The 25,475-nt window shown below is 42.1% G+C and overlaps 1 protein-coding gene and 1 long non-coding RNA gene across 2 annotated transcripts in view; one reads left to right on the forward strand and one right to left on the reverse strand.

Annotated features, from left to right (window-relative positions):
• LOC138267565 (uncharacterized) overlaps positions 1-11,356 on the forward strand; it is a 150,008-nt gene extending 138,652 nt beyond the window's left edge. Inside the window, exon 2 of the long non-coding RNA XR_011199822.1 lies at positions 10,894-11,356. This is a non-coding gene — a long non-coding RNA (uncharacterized lncRNA). The remainder of the gene's footprint in view (positions 1-10,893) is intronic.
• Positions 9,905-25,475, reverse strand: part of LOC138267564 (solute carrier family 66 member 2-like) — a 244,558-nt gene continuing 228,987 nt past the window's right edge. The window contains exon 5 of the mRNA XM_069216616.1: positions 9,905-15,169. Within this exon, the coding sequence (XP_069072717.1) occupies positions 14,995-15,169 (175 nt within the window). The 3' untranslated portion in view covers positions 9,905-14,994. The remainder of the gene's footprint in view (positions 15,170-25,475) is intronic.

The raw sequence follows: 25,475 nt of genomic DNA on the forward strand, positions 1-25,475 counted from the left end.
TGGTGTGAACCTCCAGTTGCAGATTTTCCATTTTGTTTAGAATTGTGCCCCATCTGCTCGGACAAGAGGGTGGGAGGAGTAGTTACTGGCTACTTCAACTGGAATGTGGGAGAAAGGAGTGACCCTGACAAAGAAGTACCTGGAACCTGGTACAGTAGCATGGTAATCAGGGGTAGCTCCTCCATATAGGTGGAGGAGCGTCGCCCCCCCGACCAGCAGCGGCAGCTGCAACCCTTTTCCAAAAAAACGATCATAAACTGTGTTTAAGATAGTTTTTTTGGGAAAAGGGGCGGGGCCACAGGGGTGTCAAGCAAAGAGGGGGAGTGCTGTGTGTTTGCACGGCCATCTACGGCCGGCCAAACACACATGCACACAGTTGCTGGGCTGGAGAGAGCCTGCACAGGCTCCAAGTCTGCCTGGGAGCACCCTGGCTGGATGCTCCTAGCTAATCCTGACGCTGCTTTGAGCAGCATCAGGATTGGGTGCAGGGCAGGCTGGGAGCCTGTGCCTGCATGTAGCGAGACGGGGGGAGGCAGAGGAGCAGTGCAGGAGCGCAGGTAAGTGTTTTTTTTGTTATTATTATTTTTAATTAAATTTAATTCTACTCCCACCTCCCTCCTGCGTGCGCCGCCCCATCCCTTTTAGTCAGCGTGAGCCGCAACTGATGGTAATACTAAACAAGAATATGGTGCCAAGGGGGCCATGAAAGTAGCTCTGCTCACAGCCAACCTGCCTCTGTTGCAAGCACAACTGAGTGCGGGGCTTGCCTTTATGAGCAGCAAAAGCTGGTTTCATGGGGATGTTCCTGAATTAAATCAGGCAGCTATTTGATTAAAAATCTGAGCTTCTACAGTGGCCTTTGGTTCTGCTATTTCAGACAGAAAGTGATTAAAAGTAAGCTAGTTTAGGTCTGGGAATTTTCTAAGAACTGGTTTAGAAGTTATCACTGATCATCAGCTAGGGGTCCTTATAAGAAAAATATCCCACATCCGGATCATCAGAACACAAATGAACTTCAAAGAGATCAGAAAAAGCAGAGGATGGTGCATTCTGCAACCTGCCTGGGGAAGGACTTCCTGCTTCATACCGTATCCTTTCTTTTGAAGTGCTCTCATGGGTTACATCAGTTGACCTGCTATAACCCCAGGACCAAAATTTTTGAAAAGAGAGGCTCGTCTCTGGAAGAACCTTCCTTTGGCAGGTGAGAAATCATGCTTTGTTTTCTTTGTACGAACACGTTGGTGTTACATTATAAGAGGTGCCTGGCTCCTGAAATTGACTCACCACTCGGGTGGGACCCAATTACTTTAAGTTTATGATTTTAATTTCTCACTGTTAAGCCATAAGACATCTTAACTTTTACTAGAGTTACCAGTAGCTACCTGATTCAGGGGAGCCTGAGACCTGGTGGTTGGGGTTGCTGGACCCCAGTTTGTTTCTTTCTTTGTCCAAGCATTTCAAGGTTGAAGCACTGACTCATGCTCAAACCACGCCCCTGGCCACACCCCCATGCCGGCCTTCACAAACGGATGCAGCCAGGACGAGCACACCGGGCATGCCAAAGGCATGCCTAAGACAAGCCTGTCTGCGCCCATCTGCGACTGGACTGCGACCAGCGTCGGAAACTCTGCCCAAATTATTTAATACAGTAAGAAGGAACTCTTTACAAATTGCAAACAGAGGTAAGTCGTATTTGTTGTGTCTCAAACTCGAACAAAGCCAAGAGAATTACAGTCTTAGGTGTAATAACTGTAAGTATTCTTGCAACACCAGGTCTTCACCAACTTTAAGCACATTAAGACAGGAATATCTATGGGTGCCCTCAGCCGAACAAAGTCCACACTTTTCTGGTCTTAAACCCCTGCTGACGAACACAAGATCAGCTATAAAGCATAACATTTAATTATTTAACCACCTGGACACTTACGCTTTGGATATCTTACCGAAACCTGGGTAGAGAGTTACTCAAAACCTGACTTAATCACACTTTTACCCCAGGCTATAATATCGCCAGACTCGATTGAGTCAGAAAGCATGGGGGTGGATTAGCAGTTATTTATCATGTCCATTTTTCCCTTTCATGTGAATCATCCAAAATCGAGACTATTAGGCTCTCTCTTTTAACTGCAAAGTGAGTACTGCATGTCCTATGGTGTTCTCATTTAAAGGCCCCCAGGCCCTAAAACGCTGTAGAGTACAATGATTGGCTTAACAAAGCCACCAGTAAAATGGCTCCAACCAGAATTATCAAATCGTTTAGAAAGAAGGCCACAGCCCCCTGGTTTTCCTCTAATCTTAGAGAGATGAAACAGAACTGTAGAAGGCAGAAAATGATTTGGAGGAGTCATTACCCGGTAGAATAGAAGGTTAAATACAGATGTTTGATTCACGATTATAAAACTATGATTGCAAATGAAAAAAGATTTTTTATACCGATAAAATATATAAAGCTCAGAACTCCTCACGAGAACTGTTCAAAGCAGTACAGGAACTTACTTGTCACCCCTTCTGCAGTAAGATCTCTCCTAATCAAGAGCTTTGTAATAACTTGGCAGACTTCTTCAAATTTAATGTTGAATATGTTTAGAATGCTTTCAACATCCTTAATACATCAGTAAATGTTGATATCAGTCCCTGAACCAAGGTAGAAATCCAAAAGAACCGTCCAACTCTAAATGCACGCTCTAATAGGATCTAATTGAGATTCAGTACCCCGCTCTAGGCATTTTAAAATTTCCTCAAGGGTGGTGGTGGCCCGAATGCGAAGGGAGCTGGCTCTTTTGTGTGCCCTGTTGCAACTGTCTGTAACTCCGCCCCGCATTGGGGGATCTGGAATGTATTGACTGACAGGAGTTAGTCTGCAGAGGTCCTCTGGACAGTGGGGCTGCCTATAAAGCTGGGGCTCAGAATGTGTATTTATCCCTCTTGAAAATATGCAGCTGAAACATAGTCAGGTTGAATTATAAATGTGAGGACCAAGCCTGGCTAGGGAAAAGTCAAGATTTTGACATAGTGGGTTTGCAAGAAATATGGGAAGTAGGGTCTCCCTTTTGTCTAGATGGTTACACTGCCTTTTCATTATTGGCAAAGCCGGCCCGGGCAGGAAGATCTAGGAGAGGCCTGCTTTTATTTATATCCCTTAGCCTAAGATGTACCCCGTCCTCGATTATGCACAAGACCAGGCACTTGTTAGCGGTTAGACTAGAATTTGAAGGTCTCTCTAGTATTCTATTGTTACATTTATATAATTCATTTGAGCGGGACATCCCCACTGAGCACCTATGTATTTTATGGTATGTTTTACAGTCCTTTGAAGGAGAGCAAAATGGCCCTTATTGTATTATCCTTTTGGGAGATTTCATTTTACATCTTTTCCCTTGACTTGTTATGGTCTTGATAGTTTTCGGGAGGTGACCCTGAGCAGGGCTACCATTTTGAGCACTCAGTTGAGGGCAGCTCCACGGATGATATTTTGGCCGATTTTAATCTGATACATACTAGAGAGGGCATGAAAGGGCCAATGGCACCAACCTTCAAAGGAAGAGGGGCCAACACGATTATTGACTATATATTTGTTTCGCCTATCCGGGAGCAATTTGTCAATGGTTTTGAAGTACAGTGGTCAATATTTAGCAACAACAATCCATTGACCCTTTTCTTGGATTGGGGAACCCTTTAAGTTAAATCAGTGGAGAGAGGCCATTCAAATAAAGAGATTAAGCTACATGACCAGGGGCAAAGAATAAAATGGTGCTCTGTTTGTTACAGTTCCTTTTTCAAGACTCTGAATGAGGTCTGTGACCGAGAGTTTGACCATTGTTTGAACCCTGCGGAGAATGATGAACTGCTCCTGGAAGCCTTTAGCAGTATTTGTAAACAGGTGAATTGTAATTTTAGGATTACAGGGAGACATGGTCAACACCTTGATGAGAGATGGGTTGACTCAAAATGTACTAAAGCCCTTTGTGTAATCTGAAAATGATGCTTAAGAATGGTGCCAAAGGCAGGACACAGTTTGCTAGAAGTTGAAAGGAGTATAAATTAGCTATCCAAATCAGTAAGAAAGAGATTAGCGAGCAAGCATTGGCAGACTTGGAGAACCCTTTTAACCTAAACAACAGTGCTATGTTTTGGGAGATTATTAATCATGACCCAGTAAGTCAACGCCGTCTCATCTTCTTGCTTCAACAGCCTCTGCATGCTTTGCAAGACCTTCAGATGGATCCCCATCGAAACCAGAAGGACAGCCACCCACGCCCTCATCAGCAGCAGACTGGACTACGGCAACGTACTCTACGCGGGAACAATGGCCAAGCTCCAGAAGAAACTGAGACGTTTACAGACGCCTCTGCACGCCTCATCCTCAACATCCCATGCCACGAGCACATCTCAGCCCACCTCAGAGACCTAGACTGGCTCCAAGTCAACAAGAGGATCACCTTCAAACTCCTCATCCACGCCCACAAAGCTCTCCACAACGCAGGCCCTGCCTACCTCAATGAGCGACTCAGCTTCCACGCGCCCATCCACCAACTCCGCTCTGCCAACCTCGCCCTCGCCACCGTTCCCTGCATCCATTGTACCACAGCCGGCAGCAGATCCTTTTCACACCTCGCCGCAAAAACCTGAAACTCCATCCTATGACAGACCCAGGACCTCCTAAACCTCAGGAAACACCTCAAGACCTGGTTATTCGAGCAGTAGCAACCCTCCCCCCCAGCGCCTTGAGACCCTAACGGGTGAGTAGCATGCTTTACAAGTGATTGATTGATTGATTGAATCACACCTTTTTACAGGGAAGACAAACAGGGCCAAAGAGTGCACTATACCAGCAGATGGGTGAGTAAGGCATTTTTCAGGAAATTATGGTCAATAACTGGAGAGTAAAGCATCTGTAGATGGGCCTGGGTCTACAGAGAAAGTGGCTACTGGGTTCACAGAAGAGGAGGTTGAGGCTGCCCTAGCATCTATGTCTATGAATAAGGTCCCTGAGCCTGACTGGGTTCCTGCTGAAATATTTTGCTGTGACACTCGGTGTTGGACTAAGATCTTAACCTGGGTATTTAATGCAGCTTGGAGAAAGGGCCCTCTCACTTCTTGGCGAACTTCGATCATTGTCCTTATCTTTAAAAAGGGGGCAAGGCCGGACTCAAGATGTTATAGGCCGATCTCGCTCATTGACTCGTCAGTCAAGATCCAGGGTAGGGTGATATTGGCCAGATTAAGGAGTGGCTAGAACAAAGGAATGTGATGTCCTGCTTTCAGTACAGGTTCAGACGGTGTACAGGTAACCTTGATCAAGCCTTGAACTTGCATCTGTTAGTAGGCAAATATACTTTGGCCAAAAATGAACAGCTATATGCAGGATTCATGGATCTGTCTTCAGCATTTGTTAGTTGACATAGGTTTGGACATTAGTATTGTTACCTTTCTGCATGACTTTCATCAGGACTCATTGGCAGTTGTGAGATATGATAATGGATGTTCCCTTACGGAACCGATAACAAATCATAAAGCAATAAGACAGGGTTGTATCCTAGCCTCTCTGTTGTTTACTTTTATATTACCAACATGTCTCTAGTGTTATGTACAGCTTTCAAGGATGTTCCTTAGGTTGGGTAATGTATGATACTGGTGTTGGTGTATGCTGATGACATAGTCTTGCTAGCCAGAACTGCAGTGGGGCTTCAAAGACTTCTTGACACCTTCATTGAGTTTATGTCCTCCCTTGAGATCGAGGTAAATTATTCCAAGTCCCATATTATGTTTTTTGGAAATTCAAATAAGCACCAACAAAACATTTTTGGAGAAGGGCAGGAGGTTACGAGGGTCCCCACTTTCCCATATTGCGGGGTAATTTTTGATGAAAGAGGGTCTTAGGTCCAACAAGGAAGGGCAAAGAGAAGTCTGTTGGCCAGGGAAGTGGCCTTGCTATTTTACTTTTCAGGTAGGCTGGGGGCCAAAGCATCATATGCAATGAATAAGGTTTATGAAGCCAAATGCATTGCAATTGTGAGCTATGGTAGCGAGCCTTGGGGCTACAAAGACTGTGGAGAGATTCAGAGAGTTGAGAACGCCTTCGCTAGAAGATTACTCTGTGTCCCGAAGTCAGCTCCCTCTTTTGTGGTCCAGGAGGAATTGGGCCTGGATTATGTTTCAGACAAGTTGGCTCTTTCTCCCATTTTTAGTTGATTTAAAGTTTGGTCTAACTTGGACCTGAAGCTCAACCAGGACATTATCAGGGACTGCCTTGCCCTTGATAAAGCTCTCAGTATCCTGTGGTTACGTTACAATCTTCCTTGGTGCAGAAGGGTCGCCTTGCATTTTTTGAGACGCCAGAGAAAATTAAGAAGAAAGATGTCCCGTGGCTTAACAAGCAATTTATGATAAGAGCTCCTGTGATAATTTCTCAATCCGGGATACAATGCATTTTATCTTTTTCTGTGGACACTATTGTACTCTGCAACAATGTGACATGTTACCTCTGTTGAGGGTCAAAGGTTTTTGTCAAGTAGAACCTGCCTTGATTTATTTAGAATCGTTGCAATCACCCTCAATATGTTATCATGTGGCTAATTGTTTGGCAGGAGCTCTTAGACTTAAGAAGAACAAAGTAAAAAATAGAGGGTTAATTTACTGCTGTATTTTAAGGACTAATGTTTTTGGGTTTACAGTGTTTTAATATGTGAATTGGTATTTCAATATATTTCATTTTATTACACTTTAGCTGGGGAATTATAGAATTCTAATTTAACATAATTTATTATTATATATCGACTCTGAATGTAAAGTTTTTAGCCATGCAGATCGTGTTTTATTCTGACTTTATTAGTTAAGATGTTTATGTTGTTTTATGTTTGTTATCTGTTGCTAGATGCGCTTTCATCGATTTGTATTATTCCGAAATAAAGTATAAAGAAAGTAAACAAAATAAGTTTTGGACAAAGCTTTATTAGGACCCCCCAAAAACGTTGTATTCCTTTGAAAAGTCCCTGCCACTGTGACCTGCCTTGCCCCAGTGGAAAAGTCTTACTTCCCACAAAAAAGACAAAGAGCATTATTTTAGCTTTACGGACAAAATCCTCCATCATCAACATGGCAGATATCTTATCCATTGTATTACAAGTGCATGATAGCCTATTGCACTTGTAATGCGGCAGGCAGGATTTCTGTTGTGTTTCAGCAGAGTATACTGTCTGCTGTACTCTAAATAAGACCCTAAGTCCTAATGTAATTCCCTTGATCAGTGAAACTCACAAGGCTTACCTGACCTCATGCCAATGTGGTCTACATTCATGTCCACTGCACCATTGGCACTTTGGGCCTGATTCCGACTTTGGCGGGAGGCGTAGGCCGCCCGCCAAAGTCCCGCCGACAAATGACCGCACCGCGGTCAAAAGACCGCGGCGGCCATTCTTACATTTCCGCTGGGCCGGCGGGCGCTCTCCAAAAGAGCGCCCGCCGGCCCAGCGGAAATGCCCCTGCAACGAGGATGCCGGCGCCGAATGGAGCCGGCGGAGTTGCAGGGGTGCGACGGGTGCAGTGGCACCCGTCGCGTATTTCAGTGTCTGCATTGCAGACACTGAAATACTTTGTGGGGCCCTCTTACGGGGGCCCCTGCAGTGCCCATGCCATTGGCATGGGCACTGCAGGGGCCCCCAGGGGCCCCGCGGCACCCCCTTCCGCCATCCTGTTCCTGGCGGGAGACCCGCCAGGAACAGGATGGCGGTAGGGGGTGTCAGAATCCCCATGGCGGCGGAGCGCGCTCCGCCGCCATGGAGGATTCTGTAGGGCAGTGGTAAACCGGCGGGAGACCGCCGGTTTACCCTTTCTGGCCGCGGCTGAACCGCCGCGGTCAGAATGCCCTTGGGAGCACCGCCAGCCTGTTGGCGGTGCTCCCGTGGTCGGTGACCCTGGCGGTCACCGGCCGCCAGGGTCAGAATGACCCCCTTTGTCTTTTCTTGTGGTTTTTAAAAATTTCACATCTCTGGCTCCCCTATTCAGATTTTGACTAGTGAAGTGTCATTTTGTTTATTAAATGTTTCTAAATTATTCGTTTTTAAATGTTATTGGTTTGTTTCTTAACATTAATTTTGTTTGGTGCTGCTTAAATACTTGATGCACATTTCTCTGTGCAAAGGACTAATGTTTTTTGTCCAGCCACCAACTCTGAAAACTGAGCTCTTCGGACCAGTCAATGTATAGGACAACACGTGGAGAGTGAAGTGAGTGGCAACTAGTAGACAGTAACGTCTTTATTTAGACTGTTAAGAGGTTCAACTACATTTTACAGTTGCTATTTATAATTTATAGCAAACTTTTTTTTACAATTGTTCTTAGAGCTCTCTTTGGAGCTAATTATTTCACATGGGCTCTTACTGAGCATGGCTGGTTTGAAAATATAAATAATAACTTGTGTTAGTTGTTTTTTATCTCTGAGTGTCTCACTCCACACCATTTAATGGACTGCTTGACTTCACTACCTTAGAGTCAGGTGCTAAAGGGTTGCACTTGATGCTCAGTTTTGGATCCAATGTTAGAGTTAAGTCCCAGGACACAAGTGGCAATTGGCTCTAATTGACAAAATCTGAGCACAGTAACTCATGATTACCCTGGGACCCCTTTCACTTCAAACAATAACTATCTGGGGGAAGGTGACTAGGTTTGTAGGTAATCTGAGTACCTGTGGCGACAATCAGAGGGTTCTAAGTGGAGGTATCCAACCTCATAGTGCCCTAGATGTGACACAATTTCAAATAACCATCACCAGTTGTTCCCAGCCAAAAAGGAAAGGGGTCGAGGGTGATTTGTCTAAGACATCTCAATTAAAGGCATATAAAATTACAACTGTGCACAATTTATCACATTAATGTCACTGGATGTGGTTTCTAAACAAAAAGGTACATGCTTCATGGGTAGGTCTCAGAAGAGGCCCACGCCAACTCATAATTTTGGTACTAATCTTGGCATTTGGTTCAAAGGCAGATCTTGCCAATGACCAAGAAGCAGCAGTCTTTCTCTGAAACACGTTGATCATGTGTTCTTTTTGTTCACAAAACATCATCAGTATAATTAATTTAGCACCAGTATAATTTCACGTTCCCCTGATATAAAAGTCTTAGACTCATTCCCCACCCTCCTTCTCTTCTTTTCCATACACATACTGCACGGAGGTAATTTCTCATTAATCAGATTTTTCACAATCTTGGCAGCCAGATGATGGACTTAATCTTATGTATTCAATTCACTCTAGAGATGTGGCCTCCAAAATCGACATGATACTCCAGCTGAGGCCTCAAGTGATTGATTGCAATTGTTCCCCTTTTCTGCTAGTTACACTTCATTCAATCTCATGTTTGTATTCCCCGTGTTACACAGTGTGGCTCTTCAGCTGCCTGTATCCTTGGGTCAATACATTGACCCCACTTCACAGACATCACTGGAAGGGTTTGGTGGGGGTGGATTGTCAGGTAAGTAGCCCGTTTATGCTTAGGTTTGGGCTTCAGGTGAGGGGCAGGGTTATGTTTAGGGCTAAAGCACAGGGTGGTTTTAAGATTCGAGTATGGTTGTGTTTAGGATTAGCGTAAGGTTTGGGGTTGGACTAATTGTTACGGAAAGTGTTATCTTTAGGATGAGGATCGGACGTAAGGTAAGGGGTAGGTGTAGGGTTTTTATAAGACACAATATGGGTCTAGTACCAATTTAATACAATTGAAGTCTTGGTCAAATACACTGTATACATAATGAATAAAAATAATTCTAGGTCAAATACCTGGTGTCAATACACTGGTATGTTGGTGCAGTAGTATTTAAAATAGTAACATAAGACCATCTTACTAACTTACTATCGAGTACAGTGAAAGCTAATTAAAAGAATGATGCATACTGCAGTAGAGAACAGGAATAAAGGTAGAATCATCTTTTATTTAACACAAAGGTTAACACTGATGAAAACACATCCTTTGAGCAGAATAATAAATTATTAAACATACAGTTGAAAAGTGACCTATTATTTAACCATGAAGCAGAAACACACTGAACAGAGGAAGTGAGCTGAACAAATGCATCAGTTTCCCATTAACTCCCACAAGAAGAGTCTCACTGGTGAATGCTGCTTTTACATACTCTCCAATTATAAGCCCTACAATCCCAAATACATTAGAGTTCATGAGAGTATGTCAAATCGCAGCAGTCTGCAGGCGGTAATCAATGCAGGCATCAGCTCCAGGGATCCTATCTACATTTGTAGATGATTGCATTCCATGATCATTTGTAATTAATTTAATTCTATAGACTTTGGCACCTAACAGTATGCTATATAAAATGGTACATGATGGCTTTCAGTTGACATTGGTACATGGTTGCATTACAGAGACACTCTTTCACCAGTGTTTCATTTCAGTCTTTCACAGAGGTAAAAATTGAACTTTTCACCGCTACCAGGTCCAGCAGTTAAATAATGGAGTGTTAGATATGGCTACAACATGACGAAGGCACCTTCCTTGTCACGATTTGAAATATATTGTGTACATTTGGCTTGACATACATCTTATAAGATCCTGTGTATGTAACTGATGATAGTACAAAGTTATTTTTTCTTTGAATAAAGGACACAAACTGGAGATATTGCACATATGCATAAAGTCATAGTTTGTACTAAAAGTGCAAATTAATTTAACTTTGACGCCCTGATATGGCTGCATGTCAACACAGCAACCATTAATCCTGAGAAAATGCCTGTCTTCTAGTACAATTATAAATACATTTTCTGTGGAGTAAATAAAGAATAAGATACCTATTCTTCTTAGCCATCCTCTATATACATACAATTATATGATTTATAGTAATATGTGAAAGAACCATTCAACTAAACTTTTTTACTGCTCCTCCTAGGTGAAATATGGACTATACCAAATGGAGAAGAAGACTGAAATTCATCATTCCACAGAGGATCAGGGAAATCATGGGCAGCAACAGTACTCCCCTATGTTGCTTGATTGGAATAGAATACGCCAGACCAAGTCGAAAGGAATTGAAGCCAAGGGGCTCCAAATTTCTTTCAGATCCCTCCTTTGCAGGTTGAAGGGACTTCACTTTGATTCCTGAGCTTGGATGATTTTTCTACATGGCAAATGTGATATTAACAGTTCTTATTGCACTTCTGGCTCCAGTGGATGGTGTGGCTTTTTCAGACCTTTAGGAACTAGCTTTTCTTTCTGTATCATAGTGTCCCTGTGTGCAGGGTGATAACTTTATAATGTGGACTTATTTTTGCTGGATACCTGGCTGGAACCTTGTATTCCCTCAAAAAATATTTTCATGCAAAAGGGTTTAAATAAAGTATTTTCATGCAAAAGAGTTTGTGGCAATTGATGGGATGTCACATGTTATGCTATTATATTTTGTACGGCGGGCTAAAACCAAATTAGTCATCTTGGGCCACATGTATGAAATGCAGGTTTTGCGATTTGCAAATTGCGAGTCAGAGCGACTCGTAAAACCTTATGTACAATAGTGTCAATGACACTGTTTGAGATTCATAAGGGAGTCGCAAATGACCTACCTCATGAATATTCATGAGGTAGGTCGCAATTTGTGACCCCACTGGGAATGGCTGCTCTCACAGGGATGGTGGCCTGCTGGAGACAGCAGACCACCATGTCTGTGACTGCTTTTAAATTAAGCAGTTTTTTAAAAAATACAGCTCGTTTTCCTTAAAGGAAAACGAGATGCATTTCAAAAACAAAAAATGAAAAGCTTCCTTTTCATTTTTTCAGAATAGACAGTGGTTCGTAGGACCACTGCCTGCTCTGAAAAATTGTTTTTGCTGCCATTCACAAAGGGGAAGGGGGCCCCTGGGACCCCTTCCCATTTGCGAATGGGTTAGCACCAGTTTGAAATGGTCACAAATCAATCATACATGAGACTGCGACTCCCAATTAGGAAGGGAACACCTCTATCTAATTACAACTCGCAAACCCTTTTTGCGATTCGGTACATAGATTACCGAATCTCAAAAATGGGTCTGTATATCCAAAATTGCATTTTGCACGTCACAAACGGCCCGATTCGCCGTTTGCGATGTGTAAAATGCTTCATACATGTGGCCCCTTGTCACTAAGACTGCATGTATGTACCAACAGCCAAAAGCCTCCTAAACTGCAATAAACTAAAAGGTATTGCACAACATCATGAAGATCAAGTGATCCTCGATAATCTGAACATGGCTTGGGAAACAATTGCATAGAGTAAATCCAGCATTGAAAAGTGCTGTTTCCACCCCATTTCGTTCTGGTGATTCTAAGCGATACATGCCTCCATTTTGGATAATATGAAGTCTTGTCATTGGACCTTTGGTAAAGCATAATATAGTGTTCACTAATGACTGTATACGTTTGCTCACCCAGTAAGAAAGGTAGTATTTTATGCAAAATCTGTAAATGCAGAAAATAGGATGTGTCCAATTTTGCTATTTGGCTGATATATCGAACTTGTTGTCACAAATGAAGCCCAGGTTCCTAACTTATTTTACTGGATCTTGGCATTTTCCTAGGGGGAGTTGGTCAGCAATCCTGCGATCACATAGACCTGTCTCTCCCCAAGATGACCTCCATCTTATTCGTATTTAGCAAAAGACAGTTGGCTCTCATCCAGGAGACTACCTCATTGAAACTATTGTTAACATTTTAACCCTACCATATCTAAGACACCACTCACATTTAAAATATGTTGAGTGCCATCTGCATATCTCATGAATCGTAACCAATAACATCTTATTAAATCAGACTATCTTGGATGTAACGATTTTGTGATTCACAAAATTTCTAGCGGTGTCAGTGTCTCTTTTTTGTTAAGGTGGGTGGAGGGCAACATGGGTAACTGAGGTAGGGAGGGCAGACAGGTGAGAGGAGCAACACAGACAGCAGAGGGAGGGATGGTGAGAGTGTTATCATGGATAATGTAGGGCCAGTGGGGGTAAGCAAAAAGGACAACGGAAGGTGGGAGTGCAGGTGCAGGGTGCAAGCAACACTGACGAAGGAAGTAGGGTAGGTGGATAAAGCAAAAGTGTTAAGGGGATAACTGGCTCCCCAGCATTTCCAGAGGATAGAACAACCAGATAAGTCAACAAAGAGCACAAAAATGCAGCAAAAAAGTATTTTATGCCTCAAAATTTCCACTTATAGTGAGCAAAATCTGGAACTCCATTAAATGGGCAGAATTGAAACATAAATGTTAAACAATGTTGGACTTCAAGCTGACACTAGCAGTAGTCCACACTCAATCTCAAAAAAACTTAAAAGTGTAGAGAGGTTGCAAGATCATGATAACGACAATCAAAAAATGAGGTGCACCTTTCTAAAGCTCGATCTCTTAGTCAAGTCTTCTCTGGCTGTGACATTAATAACACGTGATACTCTGTCAAACTCTGAAGATAAACTTAATAGGACAAAGGCAGTAACTCCTCCCTTGTTCTGTCTCAGCCTTAACATGTTGGTCACAGTTACTGCCATCAAATACATGGAACCTGCCTGATTAGCATCTAGGCTGGCACAGTCACTGATGTATTTAATAATTTGCTTGTTCATCACTCAAATGTTTAATTTGACTGAGAGCTGGTGCAGTCAAGCTTGTCATCTGTATAGTGCTTTGTGCTAACTTCAGATCACCTCAAAACAATGAGCAGGAACATAAGGGATGCAAAAGAGAGAAAAGGAGATGGAAAAGGACAGCATAGGATGAGGGAATGAGATAGGAGGTCTGTGGGTGGAATTGTTTCCAAAAATGCTAGCAACTCATCACACAGAGCAATAGTGCATTGTGGTTGGACAGCCTGTTTCAAATGGTTGGGCTGTAGGAAGGGAGGAAGGTAGCATGAGTGGTAAAGAAAGTTGAGAGAACAGGAGACTTCGAGAATGAAAATGAAGTCAGGTGTGATGGTTGATGGTGGGCGCATATGAGAAGAACCAAGGTTGACAGTTATAAATCAAGGCTCATTTTTTAAGAGACGAGAGAAAAGGCCAGGGAAAGTCCCTCTGAGGGACAAAACCGCCTCCACTCCTTTCTAAACAAAGTCTATAACTAAGATCTCATGCAGCCTCTCTCTAACAGGTTTATGTATTTATAAGCCAACAGCCAAAAAGGGAGCTGGAGGGAGGAAATCCAAAGGGCTACTAGTTTTGATAAATTTTCTGGCTTTTGGAAGTACAGATGATAAAGGTTTGATGATGTGCCATTTGAAGAGGGCTAAAGGTTTGGCCTTAAAGTTTGCAGAACTAAGTAAGGCCTGCACAGGGCTTTTGGCACTTAATACCTTACTCAAAGGTGTTTGGATAAGCACTCCAGTAAGGCACAGTGTTCTTTGCCTGATAAAGGTTGAGTTGGCAAGGGCTAGAAGTCATAATTGAGATGTGTGGAAGACTCAGGGTCTAAGGCCATGCATTTCTGAAAAGCGAAAACAAATGATTGCTGTTGATACAAGGCCAGGAAGGTGTGATCCCAAAGCCTGGTACTGGTTAAACTTTTATTAATCTGCTGCTTATACACAAGCACAAAAACACCCATATATTCTATATATATTTTGGACAATGTAACTCTATTCACTGCCTTTCCAAATCCTAGTTCTAAGTTGAGAAAGGGAAGATGAAATATCTTCGCAGTAGAAAGGTACCCTGCATGAATTGTGAAATGTATTATGTATTTACTAATAATGTTCCACTACAAAGAATGATAAAGTAGCAAAAACCTGGTGGTCCAGCCATTAGGGGATGTACTGTATGACATAAAGATGGTAGATTTGGAACTTGAGAAAAAAAGAAACAGAAAAATCCAAATTAATAAAATACAATAAAATATACCTAAAATGTTGACCTATTGATTGACATTTGACTGTCTTTCCATTTGGGAATTAGGAAATACACATAAATAGCTAGAAGCTTGCTCATGGAGGTCCTTTTGGCATCTTAGAGCGGAATGGTGGGAATCAGCCCACTCTCCCTAGCCATACTTGGAATGTGTCTGGAGATCGTAGGCATAAACCTGAACAAGTATTGCAATGTCTATACAAATCTGCAAGATACCACAGAGCCAAAATTGGTCTGGAGATTCATTGATGATGAAGTAGGATGTCTTGAAGGTGTCACCCGCTGTCCACAAGAGCACCATTGCCACACTAGGGGAGCAAAAAAACATGAGATAAAATAAGCATATCAGATAATTTCCGATTCCTTTGAACAAAAACAGCGCATGCAAATCTACTCTTTTTTAAGAACAAATTATACCTCAGGCATTCAGTTCCCACTGGCAGCTTTAGGACAGGCTTGGGTACATATTTATCATAATTATTTTATTGTTTTTTTCTTGTGTAATCAATATTAACTCATTAATGGACCTCACTCACTTTTGTTGGCCTTCTGAACCCAAGCTTCTGATGTGCACTGAGAATTTCAAACACTAAAATGCTAACACTACTGCTTTGTATATGTGGTATGCCTTGTGCATACTACAGAGCAATGTAAGGACGCAAAACTGGTTAATGTGCATGTTGCAGGGACAACCATATATTCTGCAGGTCTTAGGCTATGATTCCATAAGGATCGATCAGTTGTTCTTAACCTGTGGTCCGGGGACCCATGGTAGTCCACAAAGCCTATTTAGCGGGTCCACAACTTAGAAAATGAAATATTATCAAGAGATTTAAAAAGTGCTCAGAAACAAATGTAAAAGGTTCTATAAATGTGAAGGAATTTGGAATTGTAAGTTTAAATTAAGTTAGTATACTCAGATTGAGTCACGGGAGCAATCAAGTGCATCAAACAGTAGATAGTATGGATGACGATTGGCCTCAATTGAATTTTGGATTATGATTGTGCTCAATTGAATGAAAATTTTGATTTGCTTTATATTTGTGAATTAAATAAATGATTTCATCATTTGTGATTTTTTTTAATGAATGTGTGTTCAGTATACTTTGTGTAATGTTTTGCAGTTCAAATCATAAAAAATGCTTAGGCAGGGATCCCCAAATTCTAGTAATGAATCAATAGGGGTCCTTGGGTTCCATTAATTGATTCAGTGGGGGTCCCTGGATTCCAATAATGATTAACTGAGGGCTCACAGAAGTTAAAAGGTAAAGAACCACTGGGATAGTTCAGTAGGCTACTACATGGCAGTTCATCATTGAGTAACACTGACAGGTACTGGTCTATGCTGGACTTAGGTTTACTAAGAGAGATATGTGCAGGTCTTGGTGCTAGACCTGAAGAAGGCACCGGAGGTTAATAATGGGGTGATTTTACAAAGCTATGCACAGTACTCATTTCAGGTTTCACAAGTTATGCAAATAGTTCAGTTCAGTTCAGTTGAGGTACATTAGCACTTAATGTGACATCCCAAGATGTTACCGTTACTGTAGGTCCACTGGACCCTACCCTGTTACTTCATATTTCACATACTTTGTCCATATTTTAATCCATCCCTTTCTACTTGATATTCCCAAAGATTCCACCACCCACTTACCACAAATATCTTCACTGACTAACCACCCCCAGAAGGTAAAAACACAAGGGTATATCACCGATCTTACTGCATTGCATGTCCTCTGACTCACAGCAAGGGATAGTTTTCTATGTCTTTCGCAGCTGGCATCAAGACCACCACGAACACCCAATGTCCTTAAGTCTCATGTCCTTTCTTCATTTGAATGGTTATGTAACATGCAACTCACTCAATAACTTTTGATTTTTGATTTTCACTAAAGGACTTCTAGGAAATCTGTGAATCTATAATGTATTGTCTGAGTGCCCCTTTGTTGCCTTTGAATTATTTTTCTCAAACCAAACACAAAATTGATTATAAAATTACATCAGTCCATCTGTCCCAACTCAACAAGAAATCTCAGAAGCCACACATGGCTCTAAACCAAGAGCACACATCAGACACAACTTAAGATACTATCATGCACACAACACTGCTCCAAGCTATATATGTGGCTATTCTTTATCACACCTTCGACCACAAAATTAACCAAGATATCTGGCTCCTGTTCCTCTATGACCATTTGCTTAACTGACTGAGACATATCCAATGACCTAAACTTCTTTGGAATACTAATCAAAGAGTCAGTCCCACATAAAAGGTGACAACTGTTTAACCTAAAAAGCCACTCTCAGTTTTAACCGGGGAAGGCTAAAGATAAGAAAACTTTGTAAATACTGCAAATAATAGAGACATACATCCACTAATCCATCAATACTTTCAAGTAAGCCTGAAACTACTGGAACCTATCCACTTGTCTCATTTATATCCTTAGTTTAGTATTGTTCCTGTGACAATCAATACCAACTACGGCTCTAACATCTCAATGGAGACTACTGACTTCAAAGTCAGTTAACCAAGATGTCAACATCCATAGACTTAACATCATCCCTATGAGTGTACAGACAAAAAGCACACAACACTGCATGATAACTATCTACCTGGATAGCAATATCTGACAAATAAACTCTGGATTGGTTCAGAAATTAAAAACAAACCACCTAGCACAACCATGAAAAAGAACAGCCCTGCAGCACATCCATCAGTAACCACGAAACGCTGCAAAGCTACGTTTTGCATCCAGTCCACTTTACTTTCACATTAACCAATACAAACTAAACATTTAATAACTCCCTATTAACCATACACAACCAAGTACACCAAAGTATTAATGGAAACCCTAGAACCGTACAAGAGTCTGCCCTCATCAAAAAACTGCTATGGAGCAATACCACACAAACACCAGTGCTGATAACAGGACATTCGTTAGTGAAGTGTATTCGTGCAGCCAGAGATGCCTTTAGTTTCAGTCGAGTTTATCCACTAACGCAGCAACAAGCAATAACCACAGTGTTCTGAATTATACTTCTACTTGTAATGCTTTAAACTTCGTCTAGGACTACCAGTCATACATCTTCAACAATCACTTTGAAATAATGTCTCCCTGCAAGGCGAAAACTGATTATTACTCCATTTCATTAAATGTCTAAAAGGGCAGTGGATTTGGGGCAGAGTAGTTAAGGTATCAGGCACCCCCGTGTTGGCAACAGCGCTAGAAATTTCACAAGTCGAGGTAAGGTGGAAACCTTAGGAAGCCACCTAATTTTGGCAACAAATTACGAAAAACACCAGGAAATTCCCTCTTCTTCAGTTTATGGGGACCCTTCCATCTGGCAAAACTGATCTTAATAACGTTGTGCTGAAAATCCGCAGCGTTTCTGCATGGACATGGCTGTAACTCAGCCTACGAGATATTTAGCAGCATTGCCCTCTCACGGCTCTTCTTGACAAAAGCGTCCTTTGGTTTTCAGTGCAACAGTTTTTCCTCTCCAGCTGTACTTGAAACTTTGTTCCATCCTACGGCTCAATGACATCAGGAACAATCTCACAGAATCTTTGCACTGCTCCTGAAAATAATGCAGGACAAATCCATTTGCAGAAATGTTTCCTCTTAGGCTCTCATTACAAGTAGCTTCTCAATTCCGAGTGGGCCGGTAACAGCAGTTAGAGAATTAACTTCATTAGCAGAGGACCAGCTTAATTTGTTAAGAAAGAAGGTGGGGCAATTGGATTTGTACCTCCACTAGTTTAATGTAAGCCTTGCTGCATCCAGCACATCTAATGGTACATCCCCCTTATCCATCCTATAGTACGCTTCGTGATTCTTAATTACATTCTCAACCACAGGCAACATTTGCTTTCTTTTGAAAGGGTCTCTATTAACTAGCACTGGTTAGTGCATGGTTGTTGGAGTGTGATATTGATGTAAGCCCTTCAAAGAGAGAGAGGTCACTCCCTGAATGAGTGGAAAGTCAAGTGGGTCTGCAGTGTGCATGGCGGATTCTGGTGTGAGTACAATACATGGGATTGCATCAGCAAGGATGCAGTGGCTAAGAGGCCCAGCACTGTGCCCACTCAACGGCCTCTGGATCCTCTACGGTCCCTGCAGGTTCGGAAGTAACTGAAACTGATCACAAACTGTTTTACTCTCGGACAGACTAAGGGCCATATGTATCAAAGGGTTTTACTCATTCTGTGTCTATGGGAAAATGTCTTCATACATATGGACCTAAATTCCTGCAATATAGTGTGCTATGCAAGGCAGGCTACCTCTGTAGGGACCCCAACATAACAGGAAAGACCTGGAACAGGTAGGATACTATTCCTATGTCCAGGGAAGAGTCCTACCACAACATACAGGCAGGTTACAAGCCACAGTTTTTCCCAGAGGGATGGTAGGAATTCTGACACATTTCAATGGACCTGCGTGAGGCACAGGTGGAATAACCCCACACATGTAATTCACATTATCCTGACCTTGTGGAACGGCTCCATTGTCCACAACCTAGGCAAGGTTATTGAGTCTCCTATGATCCATTTCAAGGATCTCAGTCTCATGCATTGGGAGAATATCAGTAAAAAAACTTCATTCATGATTCAGGCAGGGCCACTAGTGACATATATGATTTTGAGGATGGATGTTTGTCTTCTTGTGTGGTTATTTAATCCATGGCAAAATTCAGCAATACTGATGGCCGCGCCATTGTAAATAACTTTACAGTTGGACTGACTGTCTCCAAGTAGCCAGTGAGATGGCCTAAGCTAATCTTAAACGTCATCATTGACACAATTGTAACAATAAAGATAAGCGTGTGTCAGATAGCAACACTCTTGTCTTTATTGAATAGAGATGTCTGTGGGGCTGGCGGACTTTACTGTCTCTATTCTGCCTGCCAAATTAAGAGATGGCCGCCAGCCAACGGAACTCTCTATACCTTGGCAGGAATCGCCATCATGGTGGTTCCTGTCACCTTAGGTCAAGTTTGACAGATAGCTCAGTAAAACATGACAACTGGTTGCCAATCTTTTCCAAAGTCTTTACTATTCAAACACATTCTCTCAAAGCATGTGTTTGTTTTAAAAAATGAAACAAATTAATGACCCTCACACAAGGGAGTTTTTATTTCCCATGGCGTTTTCTTTTTTTAATGTCCCTCACAGCCAGGTATATATAGTCAGTGAGGGACTGTAAAAACGCCATCTGACAGTCCACTTACTTCTGGCGGCACCAACTCCGTCAAGCCATCTGAGAAAGTTTTACATGACAGAAAATTGTACTCCAATAAAAATTGCAGTCCACCCAACTCAAAATTAGGCAGGCTGTCCTTGAGTTTGGCAGACAGAGCACTCCGTCACCATTCCAATGGAGTAGCTGTCTGCCAAACTCTAAATCAGAGGCCCACCTAATTCAAATCAGTACGGACCCTGCTCCTCATGGGGACAGTCTGTCCAAACCTTGTTCACTTCCCCTTCATCCTGTAGCCCACTGCTTTTATAAAAGGGACATTTAAGAATCACAGTCCCCTGAATCTCATTGACTAAGCAAAGCACCTGTGAATGCTAGGAGGGAGAAAGCAGGGTTACAGGTGTAGTTATTTTTAACAGAGTTGAAAAATGTTGGAAGGAAATGTAGATCACATCAAACTCTATCCTAACCTCTAACGAAATGTACACACATTTAGAAAACAACAGGGAGCAAATGGTGGCTGGGAACCTGGTGAAACTATGCATACAATATCAGGCTGAACAGCTTCAAGTCCAGTGACATACAATTTAACATTCATTTGTATTTGACTTCAATTGCCGTTTTCCACATGGAGCTAGCCTGAGGACTTAGTATGTGATCTAGCAGAAGTGTCAATAGGGAAACAATTTCCTCAAGTATGCCTCCTAGGGAGGAAACCCCTGTAGGTACTACAGCCATGTGATATTTCAGTCCACTTCCTCTGGACCCACATGATCCTGTTAGGAGTACCCAGATGTTCCACCTTTGCCACTACCTTGCAACACTCCTACCTTGAGTTACAATCAGGAGTCACACTTTTGAAACAACCTACCCACTTGTATGCAACCTAAAGGACAGTGGCGTCTTGATGCCATTTCAAAGCGGAGGGGTGTATAAGATGGGGCTCAGTGTTACGTGGTGAGTGAACTGAGAGAGCCAGACTGACATAAGGAAGGTTCGGGAAGGTTTCAGCAATGAGAAAATTTTGAAAAAAGAGTGGATTTGTTTTTGTAAAAGAAACTTTAAATAAAGAATTTAGGGCCAGATGTACAACTCTTTGTTTTACGACTTGTAATTTGTGATCTGTTTGGGAATTGCAAATTGCGAGTCACAAAACAAAATGTACAACAGTGTTAAGTACACTGTTTGCGATTCCCAATGGGGTCGCAAAGGACCTACCTCATCAATATTCATGAGGTAGGTCACATTTTGTTACCCCACTGATAATAACTGCACTTAGAGGAATGGTGGCCTGCTGGGGACAGCAGACCACCATTTCTGTGACTGCTTTTTAAATAAAGCAGATTTTTTTTTTTCGAAATGCAGCCTGTTTTCCTTAAAGGAAAATGAGATGCATTTCAAAAAGAAAAATGAAAAGTTGTCTTTACATTTTTTCAGAGTATGCTCTGAAAAAATATTTTTGCTACCGCTCACAAAGGGGAAGGGGTCTCGTGGGGACCCCTTCCCGATCGTGAATGGGTTAGCACCAATTTGAAATTGGTGTCCACTGTGATTATTTTGTGACCGCATTCACGGTCACAAACCAATCATACACACCTCTCAGATTCGGTATTAGGAAGGGACGTTCTGAACACATCCCTTCCTAATACCGAATCACAGAACCCAAATTGCGATTAGGTAACATGTTACTGATTCGCAATTCGGGCTTTGTACGTCCTAAAAAGCATTTCTCTAGTCGAAACGGGCCGATTCACATAGAAAAATGCTTTTTGCATGAGCACTTAGTGAGAATGCAAGAAGGTTTATGAAGCAATTGTGAATATGTAGTCTTGAAAACAATTAAAATCTAGGTCTGGGCAGCGTGAACACATGAAAACCTGCCTCAAATCTTACTGCATTAAATATGTTCAATACTTGCAATTGTTGAGTTACCCATGGAAACTGTTATGGAAGGTATGCACTTGTGCATGAAATGCTTGCAAGTTACCATAGCAACCTGATTTCACAGTTCTCACAAAAGGAAGTAACATTCGGTTTTAACAACAAGTAACACAAGAGAGAGAAAAGGTAAACTTATGCATAACAATGGGAAAATTAGGGCAACTAATTAAAGGGCGATAAATAAGGGACAATGCAAAATGTTGCTTGCATAATTGAAAGTTTGCACACTCCTAATCTCTGTGTGGAGCAAATAAGTTTGTTTATAGGTAATTGTCTGCAAGACCTATTGTTAACAAGTCCTTAAAATGGGCTTGGGCTCCGCTCAGAAGAAAACTTCCCTCTCACCTCATGCTGTTGATGTTGGTGCAATCATTTTGCCACCTATGAAATGCTTGTGCTGCAATCCATGATAAATATTTTACATCTCAAAGTAAAGTAATTCATCATACTGTATCACATATTTGCAATGTGCAGGTGGGCGAGCCACTTAAAGCTTGAACCAGATGCCCGGCTCTGGCTCAGGTTAAGGTCCTCTTGGAAATTTGAGGCCAAAATAAGCCAAGCTTTCATGTGGCTTCTGCCTACCACTCTCGCTCTGCACAATCCTAAAAACAAAGTATTAACATTTTAGGTAAAACGGAGGGACAAATAAATAACCGTTTAGTGGCTAATCTGTACAGAGTGAAACAGAAAACCTGTGATTAATCCTGGCTTCCCCATTTTGACCAAACTGTGTGATCTTAGGCAAATGTTTTTTTCACCAATCACCTTTTTCTTGATTACGTCTCAACGAAATGTTAGTTGGTTGGCTTGCCCATCTCTATTGCATTGTATACAGAAAGTAAGTTTTTTTAAAGTGCTTTACTCAAGTCTTGTATACGTTTTGCCCATCTTCCAGATTGTCCTTTACTTTACCCTCTGTATCTTTTCTACAGACTTCATTATGTTTCCTATTTGTTGTTTTTTGTGTGCATGAATTTCCACGTTTTTTTCTATTGAAAGCCAACAGGACTGGATGTATTGAGCTACGACATGCAAATTGCTGTCTTCAATGTTAGTACATTAAAAACAGACCTATTTGCTTTGCTATGAGTGCAGTTAAGACTACAGGAAAATGACCTAGCATGCCAATTCATTATCAATGGCATTAGTGAAGTTTCCTCTCTAAACTCTTAGACCATTTACTCGTGTTGCAGCTTATGAAGCCGCTCAGGGTTCACAGGTAGCATCAGTGCTCTGTGTAGTCAAAACACATTGCTGCCTAGAAAACCAATGATGAAATATTCTCCCTCAATAACCATTCATAGTGCATGATAATGGCGTGTCCCTGTTGTGCTCTACATGTGAGAGATAGACATTTGGACCACAGAAAGTCTGCAGGAAATTGGGTGGGCAGGTGAAATTAGCTAGGATTGACACATTCACCTTGATTTCATTTGTTTTCTCCCATTTTAAGTTATCATTAATGCTATTACTACGACTTTCTTCTGCGACTGCAAGTTTTGTTGTCTGCTAAGGAGGTGACTATCTAAATTGCTCATGCCAGACATGAGAGTCCATAATTGCCATGGGTGTACTTCACGATGTTCCATTCACCAAACACACATTTGGTAGTGTACAAATTGAATATTAATGTTGTTTTCTAATTATATTGGTGGTAATATTTTTAACAAGCTGCTATAGGTGGTAAGCACACCGCTCTCCATCTCATGTACAGATAAAAACTTGCTAGATGCGCTGATACTCACTGATCTGTAAAAGTAGATTCTGCCCACTTTATAGCCCTTTCTTTGCCCATTACAAGCAGCCATCATAATTCATTTCATGAAATAGATTAACAGCAAAGGATTCGGATGTAAATTTGAAAAACACTGGAAAGTCACAGATAGTAAACACTCTTGCAGGTGCCGACGGCCCGGAATTAAAAAGGCTGGCCTCTGCTACGCTCTAAGCCCGCAAGGACATGTTCACTGGATGAGGATGGCCATCCGAGGAGAACATACGCCTCTCTGGTTTCCTCCGCTGCCTCGTGCGCAATGCCGCTACTGGCGCTGGGCACGAAAGTGAAGAGAGTAAGCGACAGGTAGTAAATGGCCAATCACCTATTGGCTTCAAAATGAAGCCATGCAGTGATTGGCTATGTCTTCAACCTCCCAACCCCCAGCTGCTTCAAGTGTGTGGGGAATAAACTTGCATCTCCTCCTTCTGCCCCTGAGCCAATCCAGATGGTGCTCCAGCAGCTCCAGGATTGGCTCTGTCAGGCAAACCCAGCGCCCCTTAAGAGACTGGGGGAGGATCTGGCTGTGACCCCCAAGCTTACTAAGGTTGCGCAGGTAGAGAGAGGCCTCAAGTGCGCATGTCGGGCTGGACACAGAATGTCACCTGTCCAACCTGACATGCACACCTCAAGACTGCTTTACTGCTCAATCTACAGACTGCAGTCCATGAAGCCCTAGCCCTACCCTCCCTGAAGAACTCTCGGCTCTGCCTGAAAATGAGTGCAGAGATGGCACAGGCAAAAAATAATAATCATAATTTAAAAAACCTGAATGCAATGATAATTACGGGGCAGAAGATATGGGGGGCAACGCACCCTCACCACTATGAAGCCTCCACCCCTGCTAAAGGAAGCTACAAGATCCAATAGATGTCACCCAACACCACTGAAACCTGTCCCTTGTTACTACCTGCACTTCCTGAATCTGAAAAACAAAACACTCAGCTAACTTTACAAGCTTATAAACAAGTCTGAAGGATTTCGTTTTTTCCAAACTCATGCTGTCCAGGGTTAATTATTGATTTACATGTTGGACATTTAGAATTTCCTGCAAGTGGATGAAGGGGTGCTTCAGAGCTCCGCCACAATGTGGATGTACTCCAACCGCTGGCATTAGCATGACATCTCAACTTCAACTAGGGCACCATTGTTCACTTAAGGTGCAAAAGTGCACAGTTGCTCCCCAGTGAATCAGCAGCTTCCATACATAAATCCTTCCAGCCTTGACTTCAAGGCACACCCATTCAGCTGGCCAGTAATTATGGAAGGCAGCTATCCACCATCAAAGTTATTGCATAACTTTATATTGCAATACATCCTTATTTTCAGTAATAAATGCAAAGTTTCCATGGATTCCTGACGATTCGGTGTAAATAGCCAGGACATAAACCAACAAAAATACCTGTCACACCAGAAATGGAATTATAACCGAAGTGCACTTGGCAAGTAAAGTATAATCTGCATAAAGGAGCAGAGTAAACACAATCTGTATCCCTTCTGTCGATCCCTGTCAAATTAAGCAGCGTAGAGGCAGACTGACAGAATAACAGAGCTGCTAAATTTAAGCACAAGAAGAGGGGCCATATTATGGCTAAGGCACACTATACTACTTAAATCTGTGCTCCGGGCACATAGTGGGATATTGCTCCATATTACAACAAAAGTGCTGTTTCCAGTGCAGGGAACAGCGCATTAGTG

Source organism: Pleurodeles waltl, chromosome 12, assembly GCF_031143425.1.
Source record: "Pleurodeles waltl isolate 20211129_DDA chromosome 12, aPleWal1.hap1.20221129, whole genome shotgun sequence".
Taxonomy (NCBI): Eukaryota; Metazoa; Chordata; class Amphibia; order Caudata; family Salamandridae; genus Pleurodeles; species Pleurodeles waltl.